This window comes from Mytilinidion resinicola (assembly GCF_010093595.1).
Source record: "Mytilinidion resinicola strain CBS 304.34 unplaced genomic scaffold BDZ99scaffold_18, whole genome shotgun sequence".
Classification (NCBI taxonomy): Eukaryota; Fungi; Ascomycota; class Dothideomycetes; order Mytilinidiales; family Mytilinidiaceae; genus Mytilinidion; species Mytilinidion resinicola.
Genome location: NW_022985454.1, coordinates 110,907 through 136,931, shown reverse-complemented (window position 1 = coordinate 136,931; position 26,025 = coordinate 110,907). Strand labels below are relative to the sequence as shown.

Sequence of the window (26,025 nt, the reverse complement as noted above, 5' to 3'; positions counted from 1 at the left end):
TCGTTCCAAGTCAACATCATACTGCTGGTAGTACTCCTTACGTTCATCATTTCACTACTTAATATCTATCATTTCGTGTGAAGCGTGTCCAATGCCTGACGTTGAAGTTTCTCGCACACTCTTGTCGTCGTGGGACCCGGACAATGAGGCGAAAGACAACTGTGCGTCTGAAGTCAGATCACGATACGCAACACTTACCATACGGTACTCAGTTTGGAAGAAGAAATACGCAACCGGATGGCGATCGGCCCTAGCCATGAACACTGGATCTGCGGTAGTGGTCCTGTTAGTCAATGTCGTCTTCACCATTGTAGTAGCTCTCGGACCAGGGTTTCTGGACTGGCAAGGTACCTTGTATGAAGGCAAATGTTCGACCTCTCGGTCTATGGGCATGTTCATGGACGTCATAGTCAACATACTTGGGACTGTGCTCTTGTCAGGAAGCAACTTCGTAATGCAAGTGCTAAGTGAAGCGAGGTCAATTCGGCACACGCAAAATCTATCTGGCTTGATATTGGCATGCCGAGTACTCGAAATCTTCGGTACATAAGCAAAAAGCGAATTCTCCTATGGTCTTGCTTGGCTTTTAGTTCGTTGCCGCTACATCTATTGTATGTATAGGTCGCCACCCTGTCTGCAACCCCTAATTTTCGTTCTAGTTACAACCCTACCATATTCTCTAGCGTTGCAGTGAATTTATACACAGTCATTATGGTAGAGGAGTCCTTCGCAGCAAACGCATCCCTGAATAACTTCAAGCTTCATGGTGTTCCCGAGGCAGCCGATTGGGGTCCCGGGCAAGGCGAATACGAGCGAGCATTAGTTCACGACATGCAGGTCTATGCCGTTGCGAACCAACTGGTCAGACTCGATAACAAGGCATGTATCGACGCGTGGGCTCAGGACTATCAGACGGCCTACAGCAGCGTCCTACTGGTGGCAAAGAACTCAAGCATTAGCGAGGCGAGGACCCCGTTCTTGGAATGACTTGGAACCGTCCCCTTGACAGCTCCGTGACGAGCGGTGGGAGATACGATCGTTTTCCATGGATCTGCGAAACCGATCGGCCCTACGAATTTGCACACAACTCACATCCGTGTACGGGTAAATATCTCAACAAAGTCACGGATCGTCCTAGTGAATGGCTTGTCTGGCGCTACGAAGTCTCGCACTGCCTTAATAAGCCCGGGCCACGTCACTGCTAGGTGTGCATCAGCCTGCCTCTCATGCTCACTGTCATTGCTATGAACGTTGTCAAGGCGGCTATAGTGATTGGTGTCGCGATGCGTACTCGCAATGGCCCGTTGCTTACGGTTGGAGATGCTATATCAACATTTCTCGAAGATGAGGAATCCATATACCCAAGGGCTGAGCGTTTTTGGGAAAAGCCACTTTGTCAAATACTCCAAGCGGGAATATCAGTGGCACACGCCACCCCGTCGACTGACGCTGCAGCGACGACGATGGTTCACAGCCGTCAGTCGCAAAAGATGGATCTTTTGCACTGCACTGTATGCCTCCGCTATCGGCCTTTGTTTATTTTTATTCATATATGGGCTAAGACAAATTCCGAGTCTCCGCCTTAGCACTCTTTGGAGCATCGGAATGGGGAACCCGGACCCAAGAACATTCATAAGTTACCCCGAAAACATAAACGAGGACGTAACGTAGGGCAACCGAGGCTTTCTCTTCCAAGTTCTAGTTGCCAACTCTCCGCAAATTATTCTCTCATTGATTTATTTCTCCTACAATGGGCTGCTCACATGCATGCTGGTCGCGTATGAGTGGAGTACCTATGCCTTGAAGCGCAAGGCTTTACGCGTATCCGAAATCCCGAAAGGGTCGCAGAAAACATCCTATTTTCTCCAACTACCTTACCGCTTCAGGATTCCATTGATGGCGACGTCTGCCCTTCTCCACTGGCTGACTTCTCAGTCAATCTACTTGGTAAACATGCACGTCTATCAACAAGAGACACTCAGCCAAGATCCAATTCCTTGGTAGAGCAGCCAGGATATCCTCACCTGTGGATACTCTCCATTGGGCATCCTGGCAGTCATTATTGTGGGATGTATGATGATTGTTGCGGCCTTCGTCATCGGCCGGAAACATTTCACGCCTCTTGGTCAGCCTGTGGCAAGCAGCTGTAGCGCATCAATAGCAGCGTCTTGTCATCGCGAGGCAGAGTCTGACGAGGATGATATTCATCTCAAGCCTGTCCAATGGGGAGTTTTGAAAATGCAAAATGGATTTGGAAGTCTTGGGTTCTCAAGTGAAGAAGTCACTGAAGTTAAGGAAGGCGTTCTATACGGCGGTACTCGAGACGAAGATGGAGCTTTCGACAGCTTAACTTTTGGAAGCCGATGAGGTGCCACTTTACCGTCTCCTTATTAAGTTATCATGCCCAATGCATTCACTGGTCACTTTCCGCTTCATTCGTTAGGCGCTACCAAAGCCAACTAGAGTAAAGTCATATTCCGAATCCTAGTGGTTTGCTGCAATCTGTGCAATCTTTTGCCACTTCTTGGGGTACCTCCATTGTCTTTCAGAATTCCAGACCGCATGTAAATTTCATTGCCTTGGGAACTGGGCTGCTTTTTGACTCACTGATTACCTGCTGGACTACTCTTGATGGTGGCGTTAAGCGAGCAAGAGCCGAGCTCCGCGAATGCTATAGCCGCGTGCCCAATTTATATCTTAGTACTATTTATCGATATATATCAGGGCAATTCACAGTCAATTATCAATGGAAGTGAATTGAAAAAGGTGGAAAAGCATGTTCTCGAAATGTACCGGGATGCAGTTCAGCGGAATGGTTGTGATAGGTAACCTTGTCGACGAACCAGTCTCGTGACTTGTTCTAATTTCAGAATTCTATTTCTTCTCTTTATTTCTCTTGCGAACCACAAGAGTTTTGGGCACCTAATTTGCAGTGACTGTTAAGAACCTCAATTCACTGCTACGTCTAGGCCACCCTTAATCACTAGCACAGCCCCTTGGAGTGGCTCAACCAGGTACGCGACTGGTCAAAAGCGTCAAGCATTGTTGAATTTGCACATTCACGGTGATTTGTGAAGAAGAATTTGAGTTTTGCATGAAATTAAGCTAGCAGCCTTATGGGGCCTTAAACCAATTAGGGAAGGGGCATACTCGCAAGCTTTCTGCCCAAAGCTGATCCAGATTCAAATACACTAATGACACCGCCGGCATCCATGTGATAGATGGCCAAGTCATCCAAGCACAGTTCAGGTCGAGCTTCAGTATTACGGAGCGTTGCTAGCCAAGACACTTGCTCCTGCATCATGGCTGATCCTGGGCCTCGTCTTGAACTTCACACGACCTACCTTCATGGTCTCGATCTCATCACCCTCGACCCCAATGGCCGCAGTCGGAGAGAAAAGTAAAGACTCTCCAAGCTTGAGTCCCATGATCTCCTCGAACATTTTGCTTTGCCCCTCGCTGCCGATAGCTGCGATGGAAGCGCCGCCAATATGTGCTTTGATGGTAGTGAACCATGCCGGAGATGTGAATCGGTGGACGAACGTCATAGAACACAGATCGAGAAGTTTGGGGGATATTGTTGGTTCTTGCGTAGCGACTATGATGCGGGCGCCTTTGTGACGCTGCTCGCGGGCGGTATTGAGCAGCTTCTCGGTGAAGATGTCAGCGCCAGGTGCGTTGGCTGACATATACTACCTAATGGTTAGAACAAATGAGAGACGGGTGCGGGGCTGTGACTTACGTTATGGGCTTCATCCAAAGCGACCACCTTGCCGCAGTCCGTCTTGTCGAGGAACTCCGAGAGACAGATCTCAAAGAGCAGGCATGCAGTATCTGTATCTAGGAATGGGTCGGTAAGGTCGATTACAATCAAAGCTCCCGGTTTGCCTGCAAGGATGTTCTTTGTGACCACTGTCGGGGCCTTCTGTGGCTGAGGAACGCTCTGTCCCTTTTTGGGACCTCCGGTCTTCTTCGTTTTGGGTTTCGGGGCCATGAAGCTCTCGAGAATGTCTAGACGTAGACGAAGTGGGGCCTTTTGTTTGTTGTCGAAATCTTCCTCGTCGATAAGTCTAGAGAATTCATTGTAGTCGAATTCTCCTCGTCCGGCATTGATGCGCTCGGCCATGCTCCTGAGGATCTTGCGAACGGTCTTGTAGATGTTAGTATCAGTGAGTCCTGATCAAACGAGTCACCGAGATGCTTTTGAAAGAGGCCATACCTGCATATACAACGGTGGGTCCTTCTCAGCATCAGAAAACGCCATCAGCCGCCACATGCGCTCGATATTTAGGTGGCTTGACTCGAGGTACAGAGGCTCAACGGTCAAGTGAGCACTGGCCCCAGGTTGAGCTTGGTATAAGCCCCTCATCGCCGCTAGATTGGTAGGGGAGCACAACACCGTGGTTTGGATCTCCCCGGAATGAACCCCGGCCGCCTCGCATGGTGCGCCAGCTGATTTGTTGTAATGAAACACCATCCCGGCTAATGGATGAGGCAACTTTCCGATCTTTGAATTGTTGCTGAGGCAGCCTTCAAGCATGCAGCCCAAAGTGTGACTCTTGCCACTTCCTTGAGATCCGCAGATGAACGCAGACCATGGTGTGTTCGTGTTCAGGAAGAGAGGACGGAATGACTTCTTTCCAGACGACGGCGATACGTCCGTGGGCGCCGCTGTCAAGGATACAGTTTTCATTGGGCCTTCCAACTCCTCTACAGCGCCGCCATCCCGGGACTCTTCGGGAATGTCCAGTTGAGTGGAGACCACAGCAACCTTTGAACTAGTGTTGGAGGTGATACTTCCCATGTAAGCGTACTGGTCAAAGTCCGCGAATCCAGCTTTCGCCGGAGCGGCGCCGAATTTGGACGGTTGGGAGCTGGCGCGCTTCTTCACCAAGTCTCTAACGGGCCAAGAAAACAGCGGCGTCATTCGGAGCTGTTCGTTGTAAGCCTCGTGGGCGCCAGATGCCGCAGTGCCACTGTTGAAATGGTTTCTGTACACGCCGAACTCCAAGTCATCCTCGGTCGTTGATGGAAACACGGAAGTGCCGTTCGTGTTCCTATCAGATGCCATTAGAAAGCGGAAAGAAAAGTTGGGATAGCGGAATTTTGAGGTAGCAAAGTACTGAAGAAGCAGGAAAACATGGGAAGAGCTATAATATATCCTTACAGGTGGGATTGATTGCCAAAGAAATTAATGAACAAGCCCGGGGCCTCAGACAGTCCATTGCCCTTCGGGGACGTGAAAGCACCGAACTGGAACATGACAAAGAAGCGATGCAAACACACCTGAGGGAGTTTGCGAAGGGAAAGACCGCACGTGTCTGGTGTTTGTGAGACGGTGTTTTGGGTTGTTGTAAAACCCCTTTGGAAGCTTGGATCACCAAGCCGCCATCTCCCAGATGTGGCTAGCGGGATCTGATCTGATATTTCTGGCAATTTGGCCGCTAAGTGGCTCGTGGGTATATACATTGCATTAGACGCCGCCCCAAGGCACCACCAGTATCCGTCAATAATGTGATCTATTCATCGTACTCTCACGCCTTTTGATGCTTCCGTTGGTCTCCCCACATCGGAATCACCGCCCTCCTCTCCCTGAACCACCAAACCCCCTCGATCTTGTCCAGCTGATCCAGATACCTACCCGCAGCAATCGGCTGCAACGGGAAGTCTTGTAGCGCCTGAAAAACAGTAACATACGAGCTCGCGGTAGCTGTAAGACCGTTGTCTGCGATCTCAATGTGTACATTTGAGTTCACGTGAGCGGTCCGAGGAGTTCCGTCTTCGTAGAGCGCGGAGTGCTTCTGGTGGTGCTCGAGAACGGCAGCAGGACCATTCCGCACGGCGCTGTCTAGACCGATGATTCTGCCGTGGGTGAAGAGTTTTGAGTAGCCCTCGTAATCCCCTGTGTCGAAGAGCTCGCAGTAGCGGGCGAGGAGGTTTGAGATTGGGAGCCAGTCGGCGAGGTCTGGAGTGGGCATGGTTTTGGACTATCAAATTGCAGTCTTTTGAAGTTTGAAAATCTACTGTTTGAAGAGGAGGATCTTGTTTTAATATACAGTTACTCGGAGATCGGTCCCTGGAACTTCAATTGGGCCCAGCGATATTCCGGATTTCCGTGCAGCTAATGGAATAAGAACCCAAATAATACACCCGTCTCTCACCCTTAAATGCAGAGTAACTTCTAACGACTCGCGAAGGACATTAGTATTTTCACGGCTTGTCATTCGGGCATCAGCATTCCAATACTCAGGTTACGAAGATCTCAATGCTGACAACTTCGAAACAACCGAGCATTACCTCGTTAATTAAGTCTCCTATACCTAACGCCTAATGCCGCAAACCCAAAAAATGAACCTCTCAGACTATCTATCTTACTACCATCCACAAGTAGTGGGAGTGAGCGCCAAAGTTGGCCGGGAAAAGGTGATAGAAAAATGAAGCATTGTCACCTCACACAGCCTTCCCCTTATTAACCTTAACTTTGAAAACAGCCCCAGTCTTCTGCTCCGTAAACCACATCGCCAACGCCCCATCCCTATCCAACATCCAGCTCACCTGGCCCAAGCCCTTCGCGCTATCAGTTCGCCCCTTCACCCCCTTCTCGGCGCCCTTTTTAGTGTTTTCATCACTCTGCCCCTCTTCCCCATCCTCATCCCTCCAGAACTCCCCAAACTCACCCCCTTCTACGACATCCGGATGCGCCTCCTTCAAGTACTCCAAACACTTCTCATTTGCCGCCTCGATCTTTTCATACGTCCCCACATACTCCTCGAACTCCTGCTTTCCCTCGACGTTTGTCTTCGTGTGCGTGACGATGTGAGCTTGCGAGGGGGAGGGTGGCGTATAGCTTTCGTCAAAGGAGAAGACAGGGCGGTAATCGTAGCCCTGGACGGCGCGCTGGCGGGCGATGCGGGCGATACGGGCGAGGCGGGCGTTGCGGTTGGCGGAGGTGACGGCGTGGAGGAGGGAGGCGGGGTAAGAAGGGTAGATTGGTTCGTGGGATGGGGGTCTGATTTGTGTCATTGTGTGATGGTAGGGATTTGGCTGGTGTAGACGGTGTGTTGCTCTCCGTTTGAATTATCTGGGGGAGGGAAACGAGCCTTCGGCTTTCGATTTTACAGTGATACGGAATGATGATAAAGAGATTGAGAAAGCTGATAACGTTCGGGGAAAGGGAGAGAGCTTCTTAGAGGTAGTCTGTCTCTCTTTACCTATGTAGTGGCTGGGTGCGGTCGAAGGTAGTCCAAGGCGGTCGAGTGACGTGATGGTACCGTGGTACGGAGTAGAGTGGGCTATTCTTAGTATTTTGGCATGGGAATGTTGGATACACGACTGGCTCGATAGGTATATACGGCTTTTGTTCTTATATAGACTCTTGCTCCCGTAGATCTCGATTTTATTTGCAATTGTTCAAGGAGAAGTAAAGTCTCGACTTCGAGGCATCGAGAAATGGCGTCAATAATAATCCACATTGGAGTACACGTCCACCAATTGGGCGTTTACCTAGACCCAGACTCAGGTTGAAATTGATGTGAACTCTGATTTCTATAGACGTCTAGCTAGTTGTATATATACTAGGGGAAGGAAGGGGGGCCACCCCCTGACTCAGGTTGAAATTGATGTGAACTCTGATTGTATTTTCGTGGCCGTACGGGCCGAATATATACTAATAGGAAATGGCCCACCCCCTAGGTCTATCAGCTCAGCTGAATAGAGGCCAGCTGAAAGGAATGGACCCAGCTGAGAGTACCCTGGTGTAGCTGAACAGAGGACCTCGCCACGCTGAGTGCGCGCCAGTAGCAACCAACCAAAGAACGAGAATTAAGGAGAGAGAAAGGGGGGAAGTGCCTGTACGTAGGTGACCGTGAACCGTATGAGTTGTTGATCCTAGGTTGTAGCTGTTACAACCCGAGTCCCTGGGTGGCGCGCTAGTAAGTTCAGCTGAACACTGCACAGCTGAGCTTTCAGCTGGGTTCTCTACAGCTGATGTTCGGAGAGTAACTTTCTAGCATATGAGTTGTTGATCCTAGGTTGTAGTGCTGCAACCTGAGTCCCAGGGTACCCTCCAATGGGATCGCAGTTTTGTCGCAATCTAAGAAGTGAGTTAAAGAGGTTACGACCCATGTTTTCGAAGTGTGGTTAATTAGTATAGAAGTGGCGACCGGCTCGTGCACGCTACCACCTCGTGCACGGTTTCCCCGTGCATGCATCACGAACTTCAAAAACATATACATTCACTCATATTACTCAGAACCTCATAGAAATCAATGGGGAGACTAAACCGAAGACGCTTTTTCATTCTATCATAATCACAGAGTCATCGTACCTCTTAGGCGTATTCCGGATACGCTGAGGCCGGCCAGAGGCTGATTTCGCTACCCACTCCTCTACCTCATGATTCTGCTGGCCTGTAGGCTCCTCAGGAATAGTAAATACAACCTGGCGAGCCTTCTGCCTCTGGTGTATTACCTTCCTCTGATCTTTAAGCTGCTTCTCTGCATCACGTGCCTCACGTGCTTCCTGTGCCTTGCGCTTCTTGAGATCCTCAGCATCCTTCTGTTCTCTCTGCTTAGCAGCTTTAGCAGAGCGATTGAACTCAGCTATTCTTTCCTTCTCTTCCTTAGCAAGTTGCTTCTGTACCTTCTCCTCAGCCTTTAAAGCTGTATCACGAGCCTTAGCATCCTCTTTCTCTTGGTGTAGCTCTCGAGCCTGCCGCACCTTATTAGGTGAATAGACTGCCGCTTTTCCATCATTATCTTCAGCCAGAATCTGAAAGAGGTTCTTCTGCCGCTTCCTCTTCTTCTGCTCTATCTTGAATGCTTCTTAGTAGCCTCGAATTTGACTTTAAAGAAGTGTATTAGTTGCCATCAGTTGGTGAACATCTTTGGTCAAAGCTTGTACTTCTTTTTGGAGGCTGGACTGTATAGCAACTTCTACCACCTGTTTTAGGCGTGTTTCTATTCGCTTCCAGTCACCAGCCGTAAGAGCCGACCCAGTAGAGTTGCTTGATGATGGCCTTTCTTCATCTTTATCCTCTTCCTCCTCTTTCTTGGCATTGAATTGATCTAATACAACCTCCGGGTTCCATGGGTGAATACCCGTCTTTCTCCATCCACTAGCTATATTAGAAGGAGTCATAGCCTTCTTCCATGCCACCCAAAAGGTCCTGAAGAAGTCTCTCTTTATAAAGCGGGAGAATCCTTCACAATTCATTATAAACCGGTTCAATTCATTGGAATAGTGAATGGCCAAGGGGACGAAGAGAGAGACGTCTAATGGCTGCAGGCGGTGTGTTGAATGAGGCGGATATACAGCCAGGAGAATCCTGTTGCTGATGCAGTAGTTAATGAACTTCATATTCACATAAGAGCCGTGGCCATCAATAAGTAACATCCTCCACTCCTTGTTGGCTTTGGCCTTTGTCTCTCGATCAAAGATCTTCAACCAAGCAAGGCCTAGGTCGTTGTTGGTCCATCCGGTTGGTGTTGATGTGAAGAAGCAGGCATGTTCGTCCGGATCAAAATCCTTAAGCCATGTATCCTGTACATTGTTTGTTCCAGCTTAATAGATAAGTGTCGGAGGAAGTGCCGTATTGTCTGCACAGATGGCTGCCACCACAGTAATCCACTCTCTATTGCCATCTTGCATAACATGGCGCATCCTTCCTGACTCGTAGGCAAGCTTGCTGAAGATTCTCTTCTTCTTAACCAATTTTCCAATAAGAAATCCTTTCTCATCCATGTTATATGTATTTCCTAGCTGGATGTTGTATTAATCTCTTTTGCGACCAAGAAGCTCAAAGTAGAGGCTGTAGTAGAGGGCAGAATCAGCCCTTTTCCGTTCCTTATCAATAGGAAGAAGGTAGGCTGATTTGAGGCGTTTGGAATTCGAATGGACCCAGCGTGAAACCCAGTGGATTCCTGGCATTCTCCCAGCTAAATCCTGGGCGAGATTTCGTATCATTTGATGCGTAGGAGGCAAGCCTCTTTCGGAGAGGTTGTTGATGTATTTGATGAGAGCCTTAGTCTTGCCAGGAGAGAGGAGCTTTTGAGAATTGTAGGCCTCAGCCTTTGACTTCGTGATTCCTCGGTACCTCCGTGAGAGCGTGGTTCTGTCAATCCCATGCTTCTTTGCGACCTCAGTATACATCTTTTCTCCATCAAATCAAGCTCCGCGAACGCAGCTTCCATTGCATCCATTTTCGAAGGAAATCTGTGTATTTTTGGTGGAGTTGTGCGGTGTTGAAGCTTGAGAGAAAAAGCGGTGAGGGGCCTCCGAGACCGTGCATGAGGTGGTAGCGTGCACGAGCCGGTCGCCACTTCTACTTTAGAACTTCGTGTTTATACGCGAAGGTTCTTTACTGCTAGGCTGTCAACATCTACTACTTCCAAACGTAGCGTTATTTAAGCGCACTTAACTAGGAGCCGAGTCAGTCCGGCAGAACGATTCCTCGACCTGGGTTTCAAGAAGTAAAATTCAAAGTTGCAGAAAGGCACTTAAAAGGTTCCCTTTCGTATGCCGACAACTCTCTAAGCCAAGACAACCGATCCGGCATTGTTCTAAGTTCTGAAGCCGCTCGTGGCAGCGAACTTCAACTGCTGGGGCATGCGACGTTTTTGTAATGGTATGTAGATTGGTAGGACTTCGGCGCCTTATTCAATACTGAAGGTACCGCTATGAGGTATCCCTAACAATTATATGTGAGGCTGCTTTTACGCTCTTGGTTTCAGACCTATTACCTAGCATTGGTTCTGAAAATATGAGATGATGTTGTGCTTGGAATCGAAGTTGCAAGCATCAGCGACGAGACGGAGATTCAGACCATTCAGCCAATCAAGTGGATCAACCAATCAGAAAGGTATAGTGACATGTTGAGCGATGACATACCGCTTCGTCTGTCCCTACTACGACAGCTTTCATTCCATCAATTTCAGTTTTCTGTCGTCAATGCTTCTCTCACATCTGCCGTCCCATGAAAATATCCTCCTTGTTATCATTTTTACCCTCGCTCCGTCACCGCATCTATCCCCAACCCCTATCTCATCTCCCAACCCCCCAAAGAATCATTCACTAGCGTGTATCTACTATCACAAACTCTACTACACCAGTACCACCAGAATGGGCGATCAGCTGCCGCCCGCGCGGTAACCGAGATAGAACCCGATCTGTCATATTTCAATCGTACTTTAGTTGTTCTAGTATAGAAGACATGACAGAGATCTGCAGCATATGCCGGCCCTCCCACCTCTCGCCAGAAGTCACAAAATATGACTGGATCTCGAGATGCGGAAGAGGATGGGAGTAGGATGTTGCCGAGTGGCAACAGGGAGAGATGCGTGGATTGTATGGAGGAGTTTGTTAAGTATACGATGGCGATGAGGCCGCATTTCGAGGTGTTTGGGGATTGATATATCGAGAGGAGGGAGAGAGGTTAAGAGGGAGAGGAAGAAGGAGAGAATGAGGGTGGAAGAGCAGGGGAACGTGCCGTGATAGGGGACGGGGGAGACCTCCTGGGGTTGGGTGCTGGGCTGTGTATATTCTGACGGTATTTATCAGATTTAGATCATTATCACGGCTGGGGTATATGAGACCTCCTCGACATCGGCTATTTCCGGAACTGATCACATGGACGTCACGTGACTTGTTCAACCTCGGTCGCTCACAATCTTATGTCGCGATCAACGTCAGCTCGCATGGTGCTGCATCGCTCCGACCTGCATCAATCTCGGCGGTTCAGATATGACAGGCCCTAGGGATCATTGACCTACTCTCCACATAGGGTCCTAAAGGACGACGCGGAGCACAGTGGATGAAGGGAAGTTGAATGTTTCCCCCGCTGTTCTCAAACTTCGCATAGCAGGGGTAGACTACTTTCTAGAGGAGCTGGCCTACATATTCCTATCACACTGCAGTTGAGCCTTGCAACTACATCATTCCAAGGTCTTTGATAAGTTTTGGCCCCCAGATGAGACCACTCATACTGCGTCATCTAGACCAAGCAGTTATCTCTACGTGTCGATCCCCTCGATCTAGGCTCGGCCCCCAAAACACATCTTCGAAATACTCATGTTCTGACCTACGACGAATTTCCTGACTCCAAGCTCGTGGCGCGAAAGAGACCTGGCTGAATCCCCACCAGACCGCGCAATCCATTTCACTAATTCTCCATGTCGGAACCTGAGGATGGAGGTGAAACAATGCATTGAACGAGGTAAGTGATGTATTGGTTGAGCATCTATCTAGGCTACGTACGCCGTATATATACTCTGTGTGTGTGGAGGCTTACGTAGCCGTACCGTAGAACTGTGTGGGCTAAGTATAGGAACCGTGTTCTATATCAAGGTAGCCGAGCTAACCGTACCATACTCCGTAGGCTAGCTGGCTAAGAATACGTACTCCGTCAGAACCCACGCAAATGTACACGCGCGGTCAAGTTCAGCCCTCCACCAGCTCCGGATGCTAGCCAAATGCCTGTAAGGCTGAAGCTGAAGCGTGATAGCGCCTTTTTATCATCTGCGTCAAACTGCTTTGGGAATTACCGATACTGTTCTAGGTTCGCTTCGTCATTCCGGGTTGTGAAAGCCACGACAGCCTTACATAGCGGCTACGCTAACTTAACGGATTCTCCGAGTGCATGGTTAGCTGCGTCCTCGTGGCTGTCTCGACGGGTCTGGCGGGTGTTTAGTTGTGCGCTGGGCGGGCTGAGGTGCTCGGACCGAGAATTGCATCGGTCGGTGGGATATAAGCTCGACGAATGTACGTGATGGTGGTGATCGTTGGTCGTAGCTGGGCCTCAGATTCCCCTCTTGAGTCACCGGGGGTCATTGCGACGATTACATCACCTTGAGTTTTTCGACTCGCTCACTCTCTCGCCCTGATTCGTCTCCTTGCCCTGTTGTTATCTTGTCTTCTTTCATTTCTCCCTCGAAATTGAAGGCGGGGAAGCATCCAATCCCATCAGCCCTTTTTCAGCCTTGCGTTCTGACATCACTATACCCACCATCTCTTCATTCATATCTGTTACTACTTACTTATTCTTACCCTCGTCCTTACCCTCTATCACTACCGCCTCATCATCTCCATCTCTATTCAAACTGTAATGGACTCTTCGAAAATGGAATCCATCCCATTTCCACCACCTACAGCCCACGACTCCTACATCGCCTCATCCGCCAGCTCAGGCGTCCTAAAGAACATCGCTATCGAGCGCGGCTCCTACATCGCTTCCTCCAACAGCTCCACCATTCTGAAAACAGGCGGCAATGAAAAGAACGAGGCCCCGACGTGGAAGCCCACCCCCCACGAACTCGCCATCATGCTCTCGCTCGCCCTCATCTCGCTCATGGTATCTCTAGACGCCACGATCGTCATCACAAGCCTCAGCGTAAGCCTCCCCCCATCTTCCTCCCATTCCCCTCTCGCACCTCTCCATCCTAACTCCACCATCACCAGACCATCGTCCGCGCCCTAAACGCCACCTCAACCGGCGGTTTCTGGATCGGCACCGCCTACCTCCTCACCTGCGCCGCCACAATGCCCTTCACAACCTCCCTCTCCTCCATCTTCGGCCGGCCGCCCCTCCTCCTCCTCTCCCTCGCCCTCTTCACCGCCGGCACGCTCCTCTGCGCCCTCTCGCACGCCCTCCCGCTCCTCCTCGCCGGCCGCTGCGTGCAGGGCATCGGCGGCGGCGGCATCATCTCCCTCTCCCTCATCATCTTCACCGACATCGTGCCGCTGCGCTTCCGCTCGAAATACTACGGCATCATCCAAGGCGCGTGGGCGCTCGGGACGTGCATCGGGCCTGTTGTAGGTGGTGTGTTCGTGCAGAAGGCGAGCTGGCGGTGGGTGTTTTATGTCATGTTTCCGTTCTGTGGGATTGGGTTTGCGGCGGTCGGGGGGCTGTTGACTCTTAAACCTAAGACGGAGTCGCTGGGGGAGAAGATGAAGAAGGTGGATTGGGCGGGTGGGGTGTTGTTCATTGCGAGTTGCACGAGTTTCCTCGTGGCTGTGAGCTGGGGCGGGACGCAGGAGCCGTGGGCATCGTGGCGGACGATCGTGCCGCTCGTGCTGGGAGCGCTGGGGATGCTAGCGACAGGGGTGTGGGAGCGGTATGGTGCCAAACAGCCTTTCTTGCCGGGGGACTTGTTCTACTGCCCGAGTGCGTTCGCGGCGTACTTCGGGGCGACGGTGCAAGGGTTTCTCGTAAGTCCACCTCATCCCTCTCCCCTATCCCTCCTGTCATGTTCGAGTAGATGGGTTGCTAACGGAGTGTGTGGTTAGTTGTACGGCGTCCTCTACTACGGCCCCCTCTACTTCCTCTCCATCCGCCTCCTCTCCCCCATCCCCACCGGCCTCTCCATCCTTCCTACTACTGTCGCCCTGGTCCCCGCCTCCGTCGCCGTCGGCGCCATCGTCTCGCGCGTCGGCCACTTCCGCTGGGCTATCTGGAGCGGCTGGCTTCTCACAACACTGTCCCACGGCCTCATGATCTTATGGGACGTGCACACACCCACTGCTGTCTGGGTAGTCATCATGATCCTTCTCGGCTTAGGCCACGGCTTGGTGCTCAACGCGCAGAACTTCGCCGCCCAAGCGATCGCGAAGCGCAAGCAGGAGGGCGAGGCGGCAAGTATGTACGCCTTCCTACGAAGCTTGGGCATGGCGCTGGGAGTCGGAGTAGGGGGGAGCGTGTTTCAGAACGTCATGAAGGTGAAGCTTGGACACTTCCATCTACCGCTAGAGATTGCGAGCAACGCGGAGGCGTATATCGAGACGGTGAAGCATATGCCAGTGGATTCCGTCATGCGGGCGCAGGTGTTGGAAAGCTATGTGTATGGGTTGATGGGGGTGTTTGGGCTGTTCTGCGGCATGGCGGGGCTGGCATTGGTGGCGAGTGCGTTTGTGGGGCGGTTTGTGTTGGATAAGGAGCTGGAGAGTGAGCATAAGCTTGCTGAGAATCGGTGGAGTAGGGGGTTGAACAATATGGTTTGAGGACCTTGGGCAGCGGGTTATACTTTTGGCTTGTAAGTATACCCTTTATGATTTATGATCCAAAATTTGGAAACGGAAAAGGAAATTTAGGTCATGGTAGGTCTAGTCTAAATCATGGAGTTATATTCATAGTGGACTCGAATGGTGTGTTCGCCATTTTGCTTTTTCAATCTCCCTCTTTGATCGCAGGACTTTACCTTGCACGTGATTCGCGAGCATAGCTGGAAGATATATCGACTCTTGTTCATCAGCCCACTGAAACAAACAAAGGCAAGATTGCTCAAGTCTCATTGAAGAGTACTCAGAATGAACATGTCGATGATGGCGAAGGTACAACTGAACTCCTGGAGGTTGACTTCGTTCTCTCAAACATGTCGGGGGCGGATGACTCTCCGAGAAGCTGGTCTTTGATTTGAGGCGTGCGGCAGCTCTATCATAACCAATGCGCCAAAATGTAGAGTCCCGCCGGAGAATTGTTTCTACCTGACTTCCCGGATGGATGGGGTTTGAGGGTCAGGGGAGGTGAAAATAGGAATACGGCTTTAGCGAGCTGGCTGGCGCCACTATGGTATGTGTGTCAGCCACCTGGACGCCGCGTCGCACCTAGGTAGCCGCCAGAACGCCGCTCACAGTCACTTCTCGTGTCCATAATGTTTCAAGTTCACGGTGTTGAAGCAAAAATGGTGAAGTCACGGTGGGATAAAATTGTGCGCTTGTCGGACACTATCCCCAATCTCGTCTAGCGTAGGATTTAAGTTAAGGTTACAAATAGACGTTGTGGATCGACAGGAGTGGACCGGAAATTCCCTCGTGGCATGCGCTGATCGAGCTGCCTCTCTTGCCACCACCGCTTCTCTATTTCTTCTCTCACCACTCTCGTTCTCTTTTCTTCACCACACACTCGTTTGTCAGGTCTGATACCACCACATTCGTTAATACCGCTCAAAACAACCAAAAATAAACCATAACCCATCCAAAACATCTCCATGCGTTCATCCACCACCCTCCTCCTCGCCACGGCGGCCCTCACGACCACCACCCTCGCCCAATCCACCTCCGTAACCTCCCTCTTCATCCCCCAAGGCGGCGACACCCAGCCCCTCGACGCCTCCATCGTCGGCGCCCACGCCGCCACCACGACTTGGGCCATCAACTGCCCGGCCAACGAGGACGCCAGCGACTGCGGCTACGAAGGCGCCTTCACCTTCACCCTCGGCCCCTCCTTCTACGAGGCGCAAACCACCGAGGCGCCCGTGTTCAGCTACAGTGTGCACTGCGATCTCGACGGCACGACGGTCGCGACCTGCACCGAGAGCGCGGGGGGGCAGAGCGCGAACTTCCCGGGGTCGAGTGTCGAGACGTACACGGGGACGGATGTGGGAGGCGTGCAGGTAGTGACTGTTACGGCGGGTTTGGAGAAGCTGTCGGGTGCGACGGGTGGTGCTAGTGCGAGTGCGACGGGTGCTGCGAGCGCGTCTGCGACTGGCGCGTCTGCTTCTAACACCGGCTCTCCTGTTGCTTCCAACACCGGTTCTGCTGTTGCTACCAACACTGGGTTGTCTTCTCAGAGCGCATCCCTCACGAAACTGATTGGCACGAAGACGACGATTAGAACAGAGGCTGGAACAGCAACTGGTACGGCGGCTGATGCGACATCGACTGGTGCTGCTGACGGTCGCGCGGCGATGGGCATGTCGGCTGCTGGTCTTGTGGGAGTGGCTCTGGTTGCTTTCGCGCTCTGATCGGTCACTTGGATCTTCGTCGAGCTTGGGGAGAGAATAAGTCATGATTTGACGTCAAAAGCATAGCGTTGCAGGGAAGTTACTGTATAAACAGAAGCATCACTCTTCACGGAGGTGAAATAATAGTAATTTGCGCCCGTCTACTCGTTTTCGTGTTTTATATCTTGTCCATCTTTCTCTTTGATCTCCATACTGGTGCTGTAGCAATCGGTGCTTGATAGCAGTGGGGATCTCTTCAACCAATGTCCTCATCGGAGTATCGGTCACGTGATTTTCACATGATTCTAACTTCCACCCTCTTTCACTCAAAGCTCATAAATCCCCACTCCTTTCGTCCCCGGGCTCTCCACGTCGAAATCAAACCGATCCGGAATCGTCAACCCCTCTCTTCCATACCCCTCCCAATTCCGATACCTCCTAACTGCCGTCCCATCCCTCCACAGCCACAAATCCCTCGTCTCCTCCTGCCAGTTCTCCAACCTCGCCCTCAAACCCACCAACACCTCCTTATGCGCCGGATCTGCCGCGAGATTGTTTACCTCGAGCGGGTCCGCCTCGAGGTCATACAACTCTTCCGCGGGGCGTTGTATATATGATTTGAGCGAGCGCTGCCCGATCACAGGCGGCGTGCTATTCCTGATCCCCTCAAATGACAGACTCGCGTACAGGTCCATCGCAAACGGGAAATCAAGCTTCCAGCACACATTCCGATGATACTTCCATCGCCCCGTGCGCAGGTACCGCGTCGGCCAGTAGTTCGTCACCTCGTGGAACGTGTGGCTCCCGTAAACCTCTGTCCATCCCTCCTCCTCAGCGCGTGAGCTCAGGATTGGGAGGATCGAGCGGCCGCGGCGCGGGCCGGCTGCGGCGCCGGTGTTGAGGTCGTCGTGCCCGGCGTACGCGAGCAGCGTGGGCAGGACGTCGACGTAGGAGATCAGGTTCGGGTTGACGGCGCCTGGGGTGGCGCCCGGGATGCGGAGCAGGAAGGGGAGGTGGATGCCAGCGTCGTAGAGGGTGGTTTTGGAGTTGATGAAGGGGGGGCCGTTGTCGCTTAGAAACAGCACCAGCGTGTCCTGCCCCAACCCGCTCTTCTCCAGCGCGGAGAGCACGAGGCCGATGGACTGGTCGAGGCGGTGGATCGCGCGGTAGTACTCCGCGAGCTCCTGCCGCACCTCGGGTAGATCGCTCAGGAATGGTGGGACTTGCACCTCGTCGGGCTTGAACACGCGGTCGTGCAGGAGGGGCGAGTGGTTGCCCTCGACGTTGCCGAAGCCGCCGCGGGTGCCGAGCGCGCGGTGCGGGTCTGTGTAGCCGATTGTGAGGAAGAAGGGCTTCGCTTCGGCTTTGGCGTCGCTGAGGAACTGCGAGGCGCGGGCGGCGATCATGGCGCCGTCGCGGCTCTCGCCGCCCCGCTCTTCGATTGTTCGCACGCTCCAGGGGTAGACGTCTGGCGGGCCGACGTGGACTTTGTTGATGATGCCGGTTTTGTAGCCGAGGTCGTTGAAGAGCTTGGGTGGTGTTGTTAGCTGTTAGGTTAGTTTGGGAAGCGGTGGGTGATGGGGCTTACTTTGGGAGCTGTGACGATTTGTGGGAGGGTTTGGAAACCGTTCATTTCGCCAACGAGGCCGTAGGAGCCGGTTTGGTGGGTGTGGAGGCCCGTATATATCGTGGTGCGGGAGCCGGAGCAGGATGCTAGGGTGTTTCAGCGGGTGAGTTAGGAGGGCGGAGGGGTTTATATGACCGCAACAACTGTAACTGGGAGAACATAATAGTAAAGAAAGAGAAGTGTAGTGTGAAGACAAAATGAGATGGCGTTCATTTCAGAAGAAGAAAAGGAGTAATGAATGAGAACGAGGAAAATGGGAACGTCAAAGGACCAACCGAGGGAACCGAAAGAATCATAGCAAGTAAGAGTTATGATGAAGAAGCATCTTACCAGTACTAGCAAAAGCGTTCGTAAATCGTGTGCCAGATGCGGCGAGGCCATCGAGGTTCGGGGTCAGGGAGGTCGGACCGCCATAGCAGCTCATTTGCTCGCGACCAAGGTCGTCGGCAATAAGAACGAGGATATTCTTAGGTGCCATTGTGGTGAGTACTTTCTGCGCAGAAGCTAGCAACGTGATTGTAGTGCTCAGTCCTAGTCTTTGAATTCTTATAACGAGTGGCTAAGAGCTTCTGGGCGAAACTCTTCCTTATACGATCCAATTGGCTGGACTGAAGGTAACCAATATCAGATGCATCATCTCAGAAGGGGAAAAAATAAAGAGAATTGAAGTTGCAGAAGTGATCGCTTACAATCACGTCACTAGTTGAATAGATTGCACCATTGCGGGTACCTTAAGTAGATATGTCCTATCCCTGTGCAGATCGGTGTTGCTTACAAGCTCGACAATAGGACTAAAAGTATAATTCCGCCAAAGGATTTTAAAGACACGTGAGGGTGATTGTCTAATTCAAGAAGGCTCGGCGGACTGGCGAAATTTTTGTTATATTAACTGTCAAGCGATATCTAAAGCACGTGATGAGATTACTCAGTCGGCAGGGCTTGGCGGGGCTGCAAAAGTGTGGAGTTTTGTTGTAGAAATTTCGCCAAGGGAGACTGCCCAAGTCAAAAAGGCTTGGCGGGCAGGTGCCAAGGTGCTCAGTTTTGTTGTAATTACGCCGAGAGGCTTGTCCACGTGACTTTGGTACCTGGGTATCGCTTTGACAGGTCTGATACCTCGCTGGGCCTCCTCAGAGAGCGGCGGGTGTTAATACACTGATCGACGTACGATGTTACTCACGTGTTTGTTTAATCTTGCAGCGGTCGAGGTCCGACTTGTACTGGTGCGATTGACCCGCGTATGGAGCTCATTTCCCACATTTTTTGCGGTTGTTAGAGGTGAGGGTGGGATGACACGTGACTGTCCCGAATACTCGTCGTTCCTTCAAGCTTCAACCGAGTCGTCTACAACTTCCAAAATCCTCCACCTCATTCAGACAGCAATTTTACTTAATCTCCAGAGCCTCAGACTTTATCCTCCCCAACAAAAACATGCTTCACAGCCGCTCAGTCACGAACTTCTATCCAGCGGTGTGGTCTACGCTGCTCGGGGCGCAGTCCAACGAAGGTCCAGCTGACGAACATGCGGGGCGGTTTCCACAGGCTGCCGGCCGGTGAGCATGAGTTCATGGGAAAAATGTGAATGATAGGTTGGGCAGCCGCGGAGCTGCATGATGGCGGTCAAGCCACACTTCAGCCATAGGCTGTGATCTTCGCCGCAGCATCGGCCGGTGACAGTTCGTTGTGACCGGATAGACAGATGCCTGGAAGGCTGTATAGAGAAAGAAATGGTGGTTCTGTAATAAAGTGAACGGTGTGCATAATAGTTCTTTCTTCTCTCACCAGTCCACCAGCACCCAAAGCAGACAAAACACCATTTATCGTACAAGTAGTTCTAGCTAAGCTCTCGACTAGGCATACGTTACGGAAACGGCTTCGTTGCGCGTTCAGATCTGCTCAATGCTTCGATTTTTTAATTCTTATTCAAATCAGTCTTTGCCACAATGGCAGATCCATTTGGAACCGCTATCAGCATCGCAAACCTCCTCTCACGAGCGTACGATCTTTACGATCGCTGCCGCAAAGACACCGACGAGCTAAAAACCGCCGCCGGCCATGTCCACAGTATGACCATTGTGCTCGAAGGCATCCACTCCAACCTTCGTCGCAACAAGCACTCCCTCTCAATCGTGGCAGCGACATTGCAAAAACCAAAGAGCACCGCTTGAAAGGTCTCATTCATGGCTGCGAAAACTGTCTCAATAAGCTGAAGTCACTCCTGGATAAGTTTCATCCCTTGAACCGCCGTCACGATCCGAGCATGTGGGATCGATACAAGTGGGCAAGCAGTGGAAAGGCGGAGGTAGCAGATGTGTTGGCCGATCTGATGCTCTCTACGACGCTGCTCAACACCTTCATGCATGGAGAAACATGGGGAGGTCTTGGGGATATTGAAAATAGTATCGAAGAGTTCAGAGCCATGCTTGCTAGGCTGCCGCAGACGCCCACCAAGAACTCTTCACGCCGGCGCAGCCTTTCTCTTTCTCATGTCGGCCGCTGTTCGATTGCTAGTCTCGCGATTGCCAAACTCAGAAGGAAAGTTACACGCCGAAGACGACTCGCAAGAAAGGCTTCTCCAGGGCGACACAGCGGTGCGACAAAGTTGGGCAGGAGCGTCCCGAAACCTACGACCACCATAAAGAAGTCGAGTAGAAGCGCTCCAAGACCTACGACGCTCACTCGAATGAATACGGGATTGGTGACTAATCAGCAACGGAACAACCGCCTCCAATCCTACCTTAGCAATCTCCCTAAACACACTCCCCCTGCCAGCGTCGCGCACTACCAATGCTGGAAAGTTGGGAAGGGTAGCTACGCTTTCGGGGGGTTTCGGCACTTAAGCATACCAAGCACCGGCGGGGACAGCAGCAACTGAAAGAGATGGCAAGATTGTTTCAGGAATCTTCGAGTATAGGACGGAACCATGTTAGCAGTGATGATGCTAGGGTCAAATTCATGTTGAAAGCTAGGCAAAAGGCCGTGAAGGAATATAGATGGTCGTTCGTGGCGGGGAGGACGTTATATCGTGATGCTTCGAAGACGAGGATGGTGTTGTATGAGAACGCAATCTTGAAGTACGAGAGGATCTGGTAGCGGGAGTCAGCTGTAGGAGCGATCCTGTCTATTATTTCTTTGGGAGTTTTCAATTCGTTTCATCGACGTATGTTTCCATTCAGGTGATTGACTCGGGTTGCAGCACTACAACCTAGGGTCAGCAACTCATATGCAGTAACGTATCAGGATAGCATGCTGATACAGGAGGAAGTAACAGGTAGTGCAACAGCAGTGCTGCAGCACGGTATCAGTACTGTATCAGGAAACAGGATGAATCAAGTAACGCGTCAGGAAGAGATACCACGTTATGCCCCCGGGGCTGGCCCCCCTCCTTCCCCTAGTATATAAACAACGAGCTAGACACCCATAGAAATCAGAGTTCACATCAATTTCAACCTGAGTATTATCGCGTTCCTAGAGCTGCTGGATGCGGGGAATAAGAAGGGGAATCTGGTGCAGAAGAGCCAGGTGAGTAGTGTTCTGGATGAAGTGAGGCATTTGTATTTAGCAACTTGATTTTGACGCAAACAGGTGATTGCTACCAGCTCTATCGGGGCTTTCAATAGGGTACCGTTGGCCGGGTATGCGTACGGAGGTAGTAAGGCCGGAGTGGTACATTTGATGAAGCAGTTTGCAACGACTTTGGTGGCGTATGATGTCAGAAGCAATGTTATTGCACCAGGGTGTGAGTGTCCAATCTTCTTACTTTTGTAAAAATCGGATGGGAGTGAGCCGCTGGTGCTGACGGCTTCGATGATAGATTATCCGTCTGAGCTTACGGAAGGAATGCTCAAGGCGAAGGAGGAAACGGGATTTACGAAAGCTGAGGTACCGTTACAGCGTGCTGGGAATGAAGATGATATGGCCGGAGTGATTTTGTTCCTGGCATCGAGAGCTGGGGCGTATATTAATGGGAATGTGGTAGTCACGGATTGGGGGAGGTTGAGCGTTTTGCCGGCAACTTATTGATCGCAGAGTACAGCACTGGATCATAAGTTTGGGCACACGGATCTATCGCTACTTCGGCTCTACTCTTGCTCGCCCGACACCACTGTAAGGAGTGCTCAGTGCCCCAGCTAGCCGATATCGGCTTCGTCAAAAGGTGACCTAAGTTCCACTACATTGGCCTTTACATCGTATTGGAGCTTTGAAAGCCTATCGGGGTACCCAAGCAGTTGCAAGGGGCGTCCAAACTGATGTCTTGGTGCTGTAGAAGAAGGAGGTCTTCATTTGGTCATCTATGTGAAGTCAGTGTTTGAAGCTCTGGGTTTGTAGAGGAAGTAGCTAGCGCGCAGCCCCGACTTCCCTAACACCTCAAGCAGGAGCTATACACGCTCATGTTTTTCGTACAGCTCCTCCGTCCTTGACATAGCTTCATACCATCAACTCACTCAGTATCGCTATTCCCTCACTCGCGTACAACCCGACACTTCTGTGACCAAGGCCCTCAATCGTCTCATTACGTCTCCACATCTTCTATCGATCAGACTTAAATCAGATCCTGCTACAATGGGGCCACCCGGAACTTTTACTCCACCGGGATCCCCCCCACCCGAAATCCAGCGATATGATAACTTAAACGGTAAAATACCAAGTCATCCTTCCCATCACTGAGGGCTCTTTGATATTGACCCCTCTCCCATGATCCAGCGCTTGAAGGCCCTCAGAGAGAGCACATCGGGCCCAATGACTATGGACTTTGAGGATGAAGACGCGACGGTTGTGCCATGGATGATCGAGTTCCTTTATCGCGGCTCCATCACCAATCAGCTCTGCCGCTCGTGCTCCGAATCCTCGACTACGATCGCCAACATCCGCAAGAATCTAGATTCTCTCGACAGTATAGAAAAGCTCTTCCGTCTCTGGACCCTGGCATTCAGACTGAAGTTTCCGAAACTACAAAATGAGACGATTCGACTACTCTGCTTGAAACTAGGTTTCTACCCCAGTGCTGACAAGTGCGAGGACGCTCGGATTGATGAAGCCATTGAATGGGCAAATGAAAATGCCTCGGCACCTCTAAGTAATTTTATTACTCGAGTGTTTTGGGATCGTGTACCTTTGAAGCTATGGAAACAACCTCCGTATAATACATTGCCCTTGGTAGCCGTGGTCAATGAGATGAAGGGCATACTTGAGAAGAAGCCATTTGATATCCGGGATTTCTATGTGGAGGAGTAGTGTCGTTAATGCATGACGCTAGGGGAGGCTAGACAGTCGACAAATCGTTTCAATTGACTAGCTTACATCTCGTTCGAACCACATCTTCATTGCCGTCTGGTTTTCTTTCGCTTGCTGCTGTCGAACTGCCTCAACCTACTTATTCAGATGAAAACGAGATTACGAGTCACCACTTTGGACAGCCCGAAAGATCGTGAGGCCACCTCGGACGTTGCCGTTCGTCAGACTTGATTTGAGAGCGTCTCAACGGCCTGCTGAAGAGTTTCGTCGTCGCGCTCAAATATTGAACGACGATTTTACACTATTCTGGCACCGTCTGAGGTGCTTCAACCTTCCCATGACTCCCGCAGTCCTCTAGCGCCTGAGCTACGAATCCTATTGCCCAGTCAAACACATCGATTTGTGCCTCCATATCAACTTCTTGGGCCATCTCTCCTGCCTACCACTGTGCAGTGCTCAGGGTATCTCTATAGGCTTTTAGAACTCCGGACGCGATGTAAAGTTCAACACCGTGGATATTAAGCTAGCTTTTGACTCACTGAGAATCAGGTAGCTGAGCTACCCCCGACAGTGGCGTCGAGCGAGCAAGAGCCGTACTGATGCGCTCCTAAATCCGTACGTCCAGACTAATGGCCAAGAATTGTAGACTAGACCAGAACTTTCTCAGCCCAAAGCATGAACAAACATGAAGAGCTTCTGAAAGAGTTCCAAGACAGGAACTTCTCGAAAGAGCAAACAGAGCCTAAGCCTAGATGTAATGTATATCTCTTAACATCTGCATGTTCCGGTTTTTTTCAATCTACCGTCAGTATGCCAGATTCTCAGTCACAAGCCAGGCGGTCAGAATCTGGATCTACCGTCAGTGTGCCGGAATCCGAATCTAATGGAGCAGAATCCCGCTCACCAGCTGAGACGCCACCCGGAGGCCCACAAAATTCTGCACCCGAGCCAGCCGTACCTCAGCCATGTAACACAATGTTCTCTTTTGGTGATGGATTAGGACTACCTAGAAGCCAGCCGCAGCAGAACAACCTCTTTGGTACGGGCAGCCCTATCGTGAAAAGCGAGACACCCATTCAACCACGTCCTCCCTCCCTTGAACTTATCTTTCCGGCTGCCTCTACGTCCGCTAAAAGTACAATAACCCCTTCTCCGACCCTCTTTGGCTTCAGCCGCCCCACATTCCAATCTGATCACCTTTTGGCTGGCCTCTCTCTTATGCTCCGTGTACGTGCAGAGCCACCCAAATCTGAGACTGTAGAGATTCACACCCACGTCAACCTCGCTTTGCAGGTTCCCTTCCTCGAAAAGAAGCTGAAAGACCGACTCAAAGACGTACATCCTACAAGCCGGATCGTATTAGACTTCGACCTTGAATCCGAAGATATCGTGCTGTGGATGCTGGAATTCCTATATCGTGACTCCGTTGGCGTCACTCGTAACCTCCGCATCCCCACTGGAACTTCTGATATCATGATGAATATCCGCGCGAAGCTGGTGTCTACTAGCGTCCAAAAACTTTGTCGCCTCTGGGTCTTGGCAGCTATAGTCGAGCTACCAAAGTTGCAGAATGAAGCTATTAGGCTTTTGTGCCTGAACATGGGCTATTATGCAGATTCCCCCAAGATGGATCAGATAACGCCTAGTGTTGCGGCGTTGAAGTGGGTATATGAACATACCGAGCCTAGATCAGCATTACGGCAGTTTATGAGCTCTGTGTTCCAGGACCGCGTGACGCTGGAGGGTTTGAAGAAGGGCCTAGGTTCAGGGGCAGAGCAGGCAGAGCAGGCAGAGCAGGCAGAGCAGGCAGAGCAGGCAGAGCAGGCAGAGCAGGCAGAGCAGGCAGAGCAGGCAGATCAGGGTGAATATGATGATTTGCCTATTGAGTTATGGCAGGATATGTGTAGTGCATCGAAGGGATCTGGGCCGACGAAGGCCAAAATCCAGAGCTTTTATGTCAAGGAGTAAACTTGCGGTAGAATTCGAAGAAGGTTTGGCACTTAGACTCTTCCATATTCAGAAGCACTACGAAATTTACCTTGTGCGGTATCTTGTGTCTAGATTCCAAAGCCTATGGGGCCATGTTGGAGAGCAGATAGCGCCTTCAGAGGTGGCTTGATAACTTTGCAGATTGTTCAAAATCACACTTTCGTCACTTCAAATTTCGGAAAGCATCCTCAAGTAGTGATATTTCATGGCGAAATAGATCTACCATGAAGGGAGCCGATTACAAAGTTCAAATATGACGTCATGAGGAACAGGTTTTCAGTATGTTCAGGGGCGTCTTAGATTCACACGTATGTAGTCAAAAGAGAAGCCTCTACGTCCAGATTCAGGGCCTCATGCAAAAGCTGTCCATTTTGGCTCCCGGATGGACGAATTCCTAATTTAGGGGCTTCATATTTTGACATAACAGGTGTGATTGTTCTGGTCACTCCAGGGGTGCCTTCGCTC

General features: G+C 51.1%; 12 protein-coding genes across 12 annotated transcripts; 8 read left to right on the top strand and 4 right to left on the bottom strand.

The window, feature by feature from the left end:
* Window positions 1–91: 91 nt before the first annotated feature.
* On the top strand, window positions 92–987 carry BDZ99DRAFT_524432 (uncharacterized protein; the record flags this gene model as incomplete). The annotated part of the gene is made up of 3 exons (XM_033725906.1): window positions 92–427; window positions 478–611; window positions 660–987. The coding sequence occupies 3 exons, from the start codon at window positions 92–94 to the stop codon at window positions 985–987; spliced, it is 798 nt and encodes a 265-aa protein (XP_033572425.1).
* Window positions 988–1,767: 780 nt separating this feature from the next.
* Window positions 1,768–2,456, top strand: BDZ99DRAFT_539837 (uncharacterized protein; the record flags this gene model as incomplete). Its single annotated transcript, XM_033726689.1, has 2 exons — window positions 1,768–1,947; window positions 2,005–2,456. The coding sequence occupies 2 exons, from the start codon at window positions 1,768–1,770 to the stop codon at window positions 2,365–2,367; spliced, it is 543 nt and encodes a 180-aa protein (XP_033572424.1). The 3' UTR covers window positions 2,368–2,456.
* Window positions 2,457–3,117: 661 nt separating this feature from the next.
* On the bottom strand, window positions 3,118–4,772 carry BDZ99DRAFT_539835 (uncharacterized protein). The gene is made up of 3 exons (XM_033726688.1): window positions 4,220–4,772; window positions 3,743–4,150; window positions 3,118–3,692 (listed from the first exon to the last, which is right to left on the bottom strand). The coding sequence occupies exons 1-3, from the start codon at window positions 4,691–4,693 to the stop codon at window positions 3,264–3,266; spliced, it is 1,311 nt and encodes a 436-aa protein (XP_033572423.1). The 5' UTR covers window positions 4,694–4,772; the 3' UTR covers window positions 3,118–3,263.
* A 1,678-nt stretch (window positions 4,773–6,450) lies between these two features.
* Window positions 6,451–7,023, bottom strand: BDZ99DRAFT_524430 (uncharacterized protein; the record flags this gene model as incomplete). Its single annotated transcript, XM_033725905.1, has 1 exon — window positions 6,451–7,023. The coding sequence occupies one exon, from the start codon at window positions 7,021–7,023 to the stop codon at window positions 6,451–6,453; it is 573 nt and encodes a 190-aa protein (XP_033572422.1).
* Window positions 7,024–9,726: 2,703 nt separating this feature from the next.
* Window positions 9,727–10,324, bottom strand: BDZ99DRAFT_466449 (uncharacterized protein; the record flags this gene model as incomplete). The annotated part of the gene is made up of 1 exon (XM_033720773.1): window positions 9,727–10,324. A coding segment is annotated over exon 1 (240 nt), but the record flags the coding sequence as incomplete, so codon positions are not given.
* Window positions 10,325–13,042: 2,718 nt separating this feature from the next.
* Window positions 13,043–15,067, top strand: BDZ99DRAFT_423695 (major facilitator superfamily transporter). Its single transcript, XM_033717038.1, has 3 exons — window positions 13,043–13,384; window positions 13,453–14,202; window positions 14,281–15,067. The coding sequence occupies exons 1-3, from the start codon at window positions 13,100–13,102 to the stop codon at window positions 14,989–14,991; spliced, it is 1,746 nt and encodes a 581-aa protein (XP_033572420.1). The 5' UTR covers window positions 13,043–13,099; the 3' UTR covers window positions 14,992–15,067.
* A 910-nt stretch (window positions 15,068–15,977) lies between these two features.
* Window positions 15,978–16,733, top strand: BDZ99DRAFT_480179 (uncharacterized protein; the record flags this gene model as incomplete). Its single annotated transcript, XM_033722319.1, has 1 exon — window positions 15,978–16,733. One exon carries the CDS (start codon window positions 15,978–15,980, stop codon window positions 16,731–16,733), a length of 756 nt encoding a protein of 251 aa, XP_033572419.1.
* Window positions 16,734–17,038: 305 nt separating this feature from the next.
* Window positions 17,039–18,817, bottom strand: BDZ99DRAFT_395710 (alkaline phosphatase-like protein; the record flags this gene model as incomplete). The annotated part of the gene is made up of 3 exons (XM_033715961.1): window positions 17,039–18,241; window positions 18,301–18,425; window positions 18,670–18,817. 3 exons carry the CDS (start codon window positions 18,815–18,817, stop codon window positions 17,039–17,041), a joined length of 1,476 nt encoding a protein of 491 aa, XP_033572418.1.
* Window positions 18,818–20,504: 1,687 nt separating this feature from the next.
* On the top strand, window positions 20,505–21,397 carry BDZ99DRAFT_105553 (uncharacterized protein). Its single transcript, XM_033712360.1, has one exon. The coding sequence runs from the start codon at window positions 20,597–20,599 to the stop codon at window positions 21,209–21,211; it is 615 nt and encodes a 204-aa protein (XP_033572417.1). The 5' UTR covers window positions 20,505–20,596; the 3' UTR covers window positions 21,212–21,397.
* Window positions 21,398–21,786: 389 nt separating this feature from the next.
* On the top strand, window positions 21,787–22,359 carry BDZ99DRAFT_395977 (NAD(P)-binding protein; the record flags this gene model as incomplete). Its single annotated transcript, XM_033715972.1, has 3 exons — window positions 21,787–21,858; window positions 21,922–22,075; window positions 22,151–22,359. Coding segments are annotated over 3 exons (435 nt in total), but the record flags the coding sequence as incomplete, so codon positions are not given.
* Window positions 22,360–23,031: 672 nt separating this feature from the next.
* BDZ99DRAFT_524424 (uncharacterized protein) lies at window positions 23,032–23,571 on the top strand (the record flags this gene model as incomplete). The annotated part of the gene is made up of 1 exon (XM_033725904.1): window positions 23,032–23,571. The coding sequence occupies one exon, from the start codon at window positions 23,032–23,034 to the stop codon at window positions 23,569–23,571; it is 540 nt and encodes a 179-aa protein (XP_033572415.1).
* Window positions 23,572–24,246: 675 nt separating this feature from the next.
* Window positions 24,247–25,539, top strand: BDZ99DRAFT_539785 (uncharacterized protein; the record flags this gene model as incomplete). The annotated part of the gene is made up of 1 exon (XM_033726687.1): window positions 24,247–25,539. One exon carries the CDS (start codon window positions 24,247–24,249, stop codon window positions 25,537–25,539), a length of 1,293 nt encoding a protein of 430 aa, XP_033572414.1.
* Window positions 25,540–26,025: the final 486 nt, after the last annotated feature.

Bases quoted from the DNA above. Each gene is read 5' to 3' on its own strand.
- BDZ99DRAFT_539835 (XM_033726688.1), bottom strand. From the start codon at position 4,693: ATGAAAACTGTATCCTTGACAGCGGCGCCCACGGACGTATCGCCGTCG. The intron at 4,151-4,219 runs GTATGGCCTCTT...AACATCTACAAG, and splicing joins ACCCACCGTTGTATATGCAG to ACCGTTCGCAAGATCCTCAG. The intron at 3,693-3,742 runs GTAAGTCACAGC...ACCATTAGGTAG, and splicing joins CTTTGGATGAAGCCCATAAC to TATATGTCAGCCAACGCACC.
- BDZ99DRAFT_423695 (XM_033717038.1), top strand. From the start codon at position 13,100: ATGGACTCTTCGAAAATGGAATCCATCCCATTTCCACCACCTACAGCC. The intron at 13,385-13,452 runs GTAAGCCTCCCC...CACCATCACCAG, and splicing joins TCGTCATCACAAGCCTCAGC to ACCATCGTCCGCGCCCTAAA. The intron at 14,203-14,280 runs GTAAGTCCACCT...GTGTGTGGTTAG, and splicing joins CGACGGTGCAAGGGTTTCTC to TTGTACGGCGTCCTCTACTA.
- BDZ99DRAFT_105553 (XM_033712360.1), top strand. From the start codon at position 20,597: ATGTGGGATCGATACAAGTGGGCAAGCAGTGGAAAGGCGGAGGTAGCA.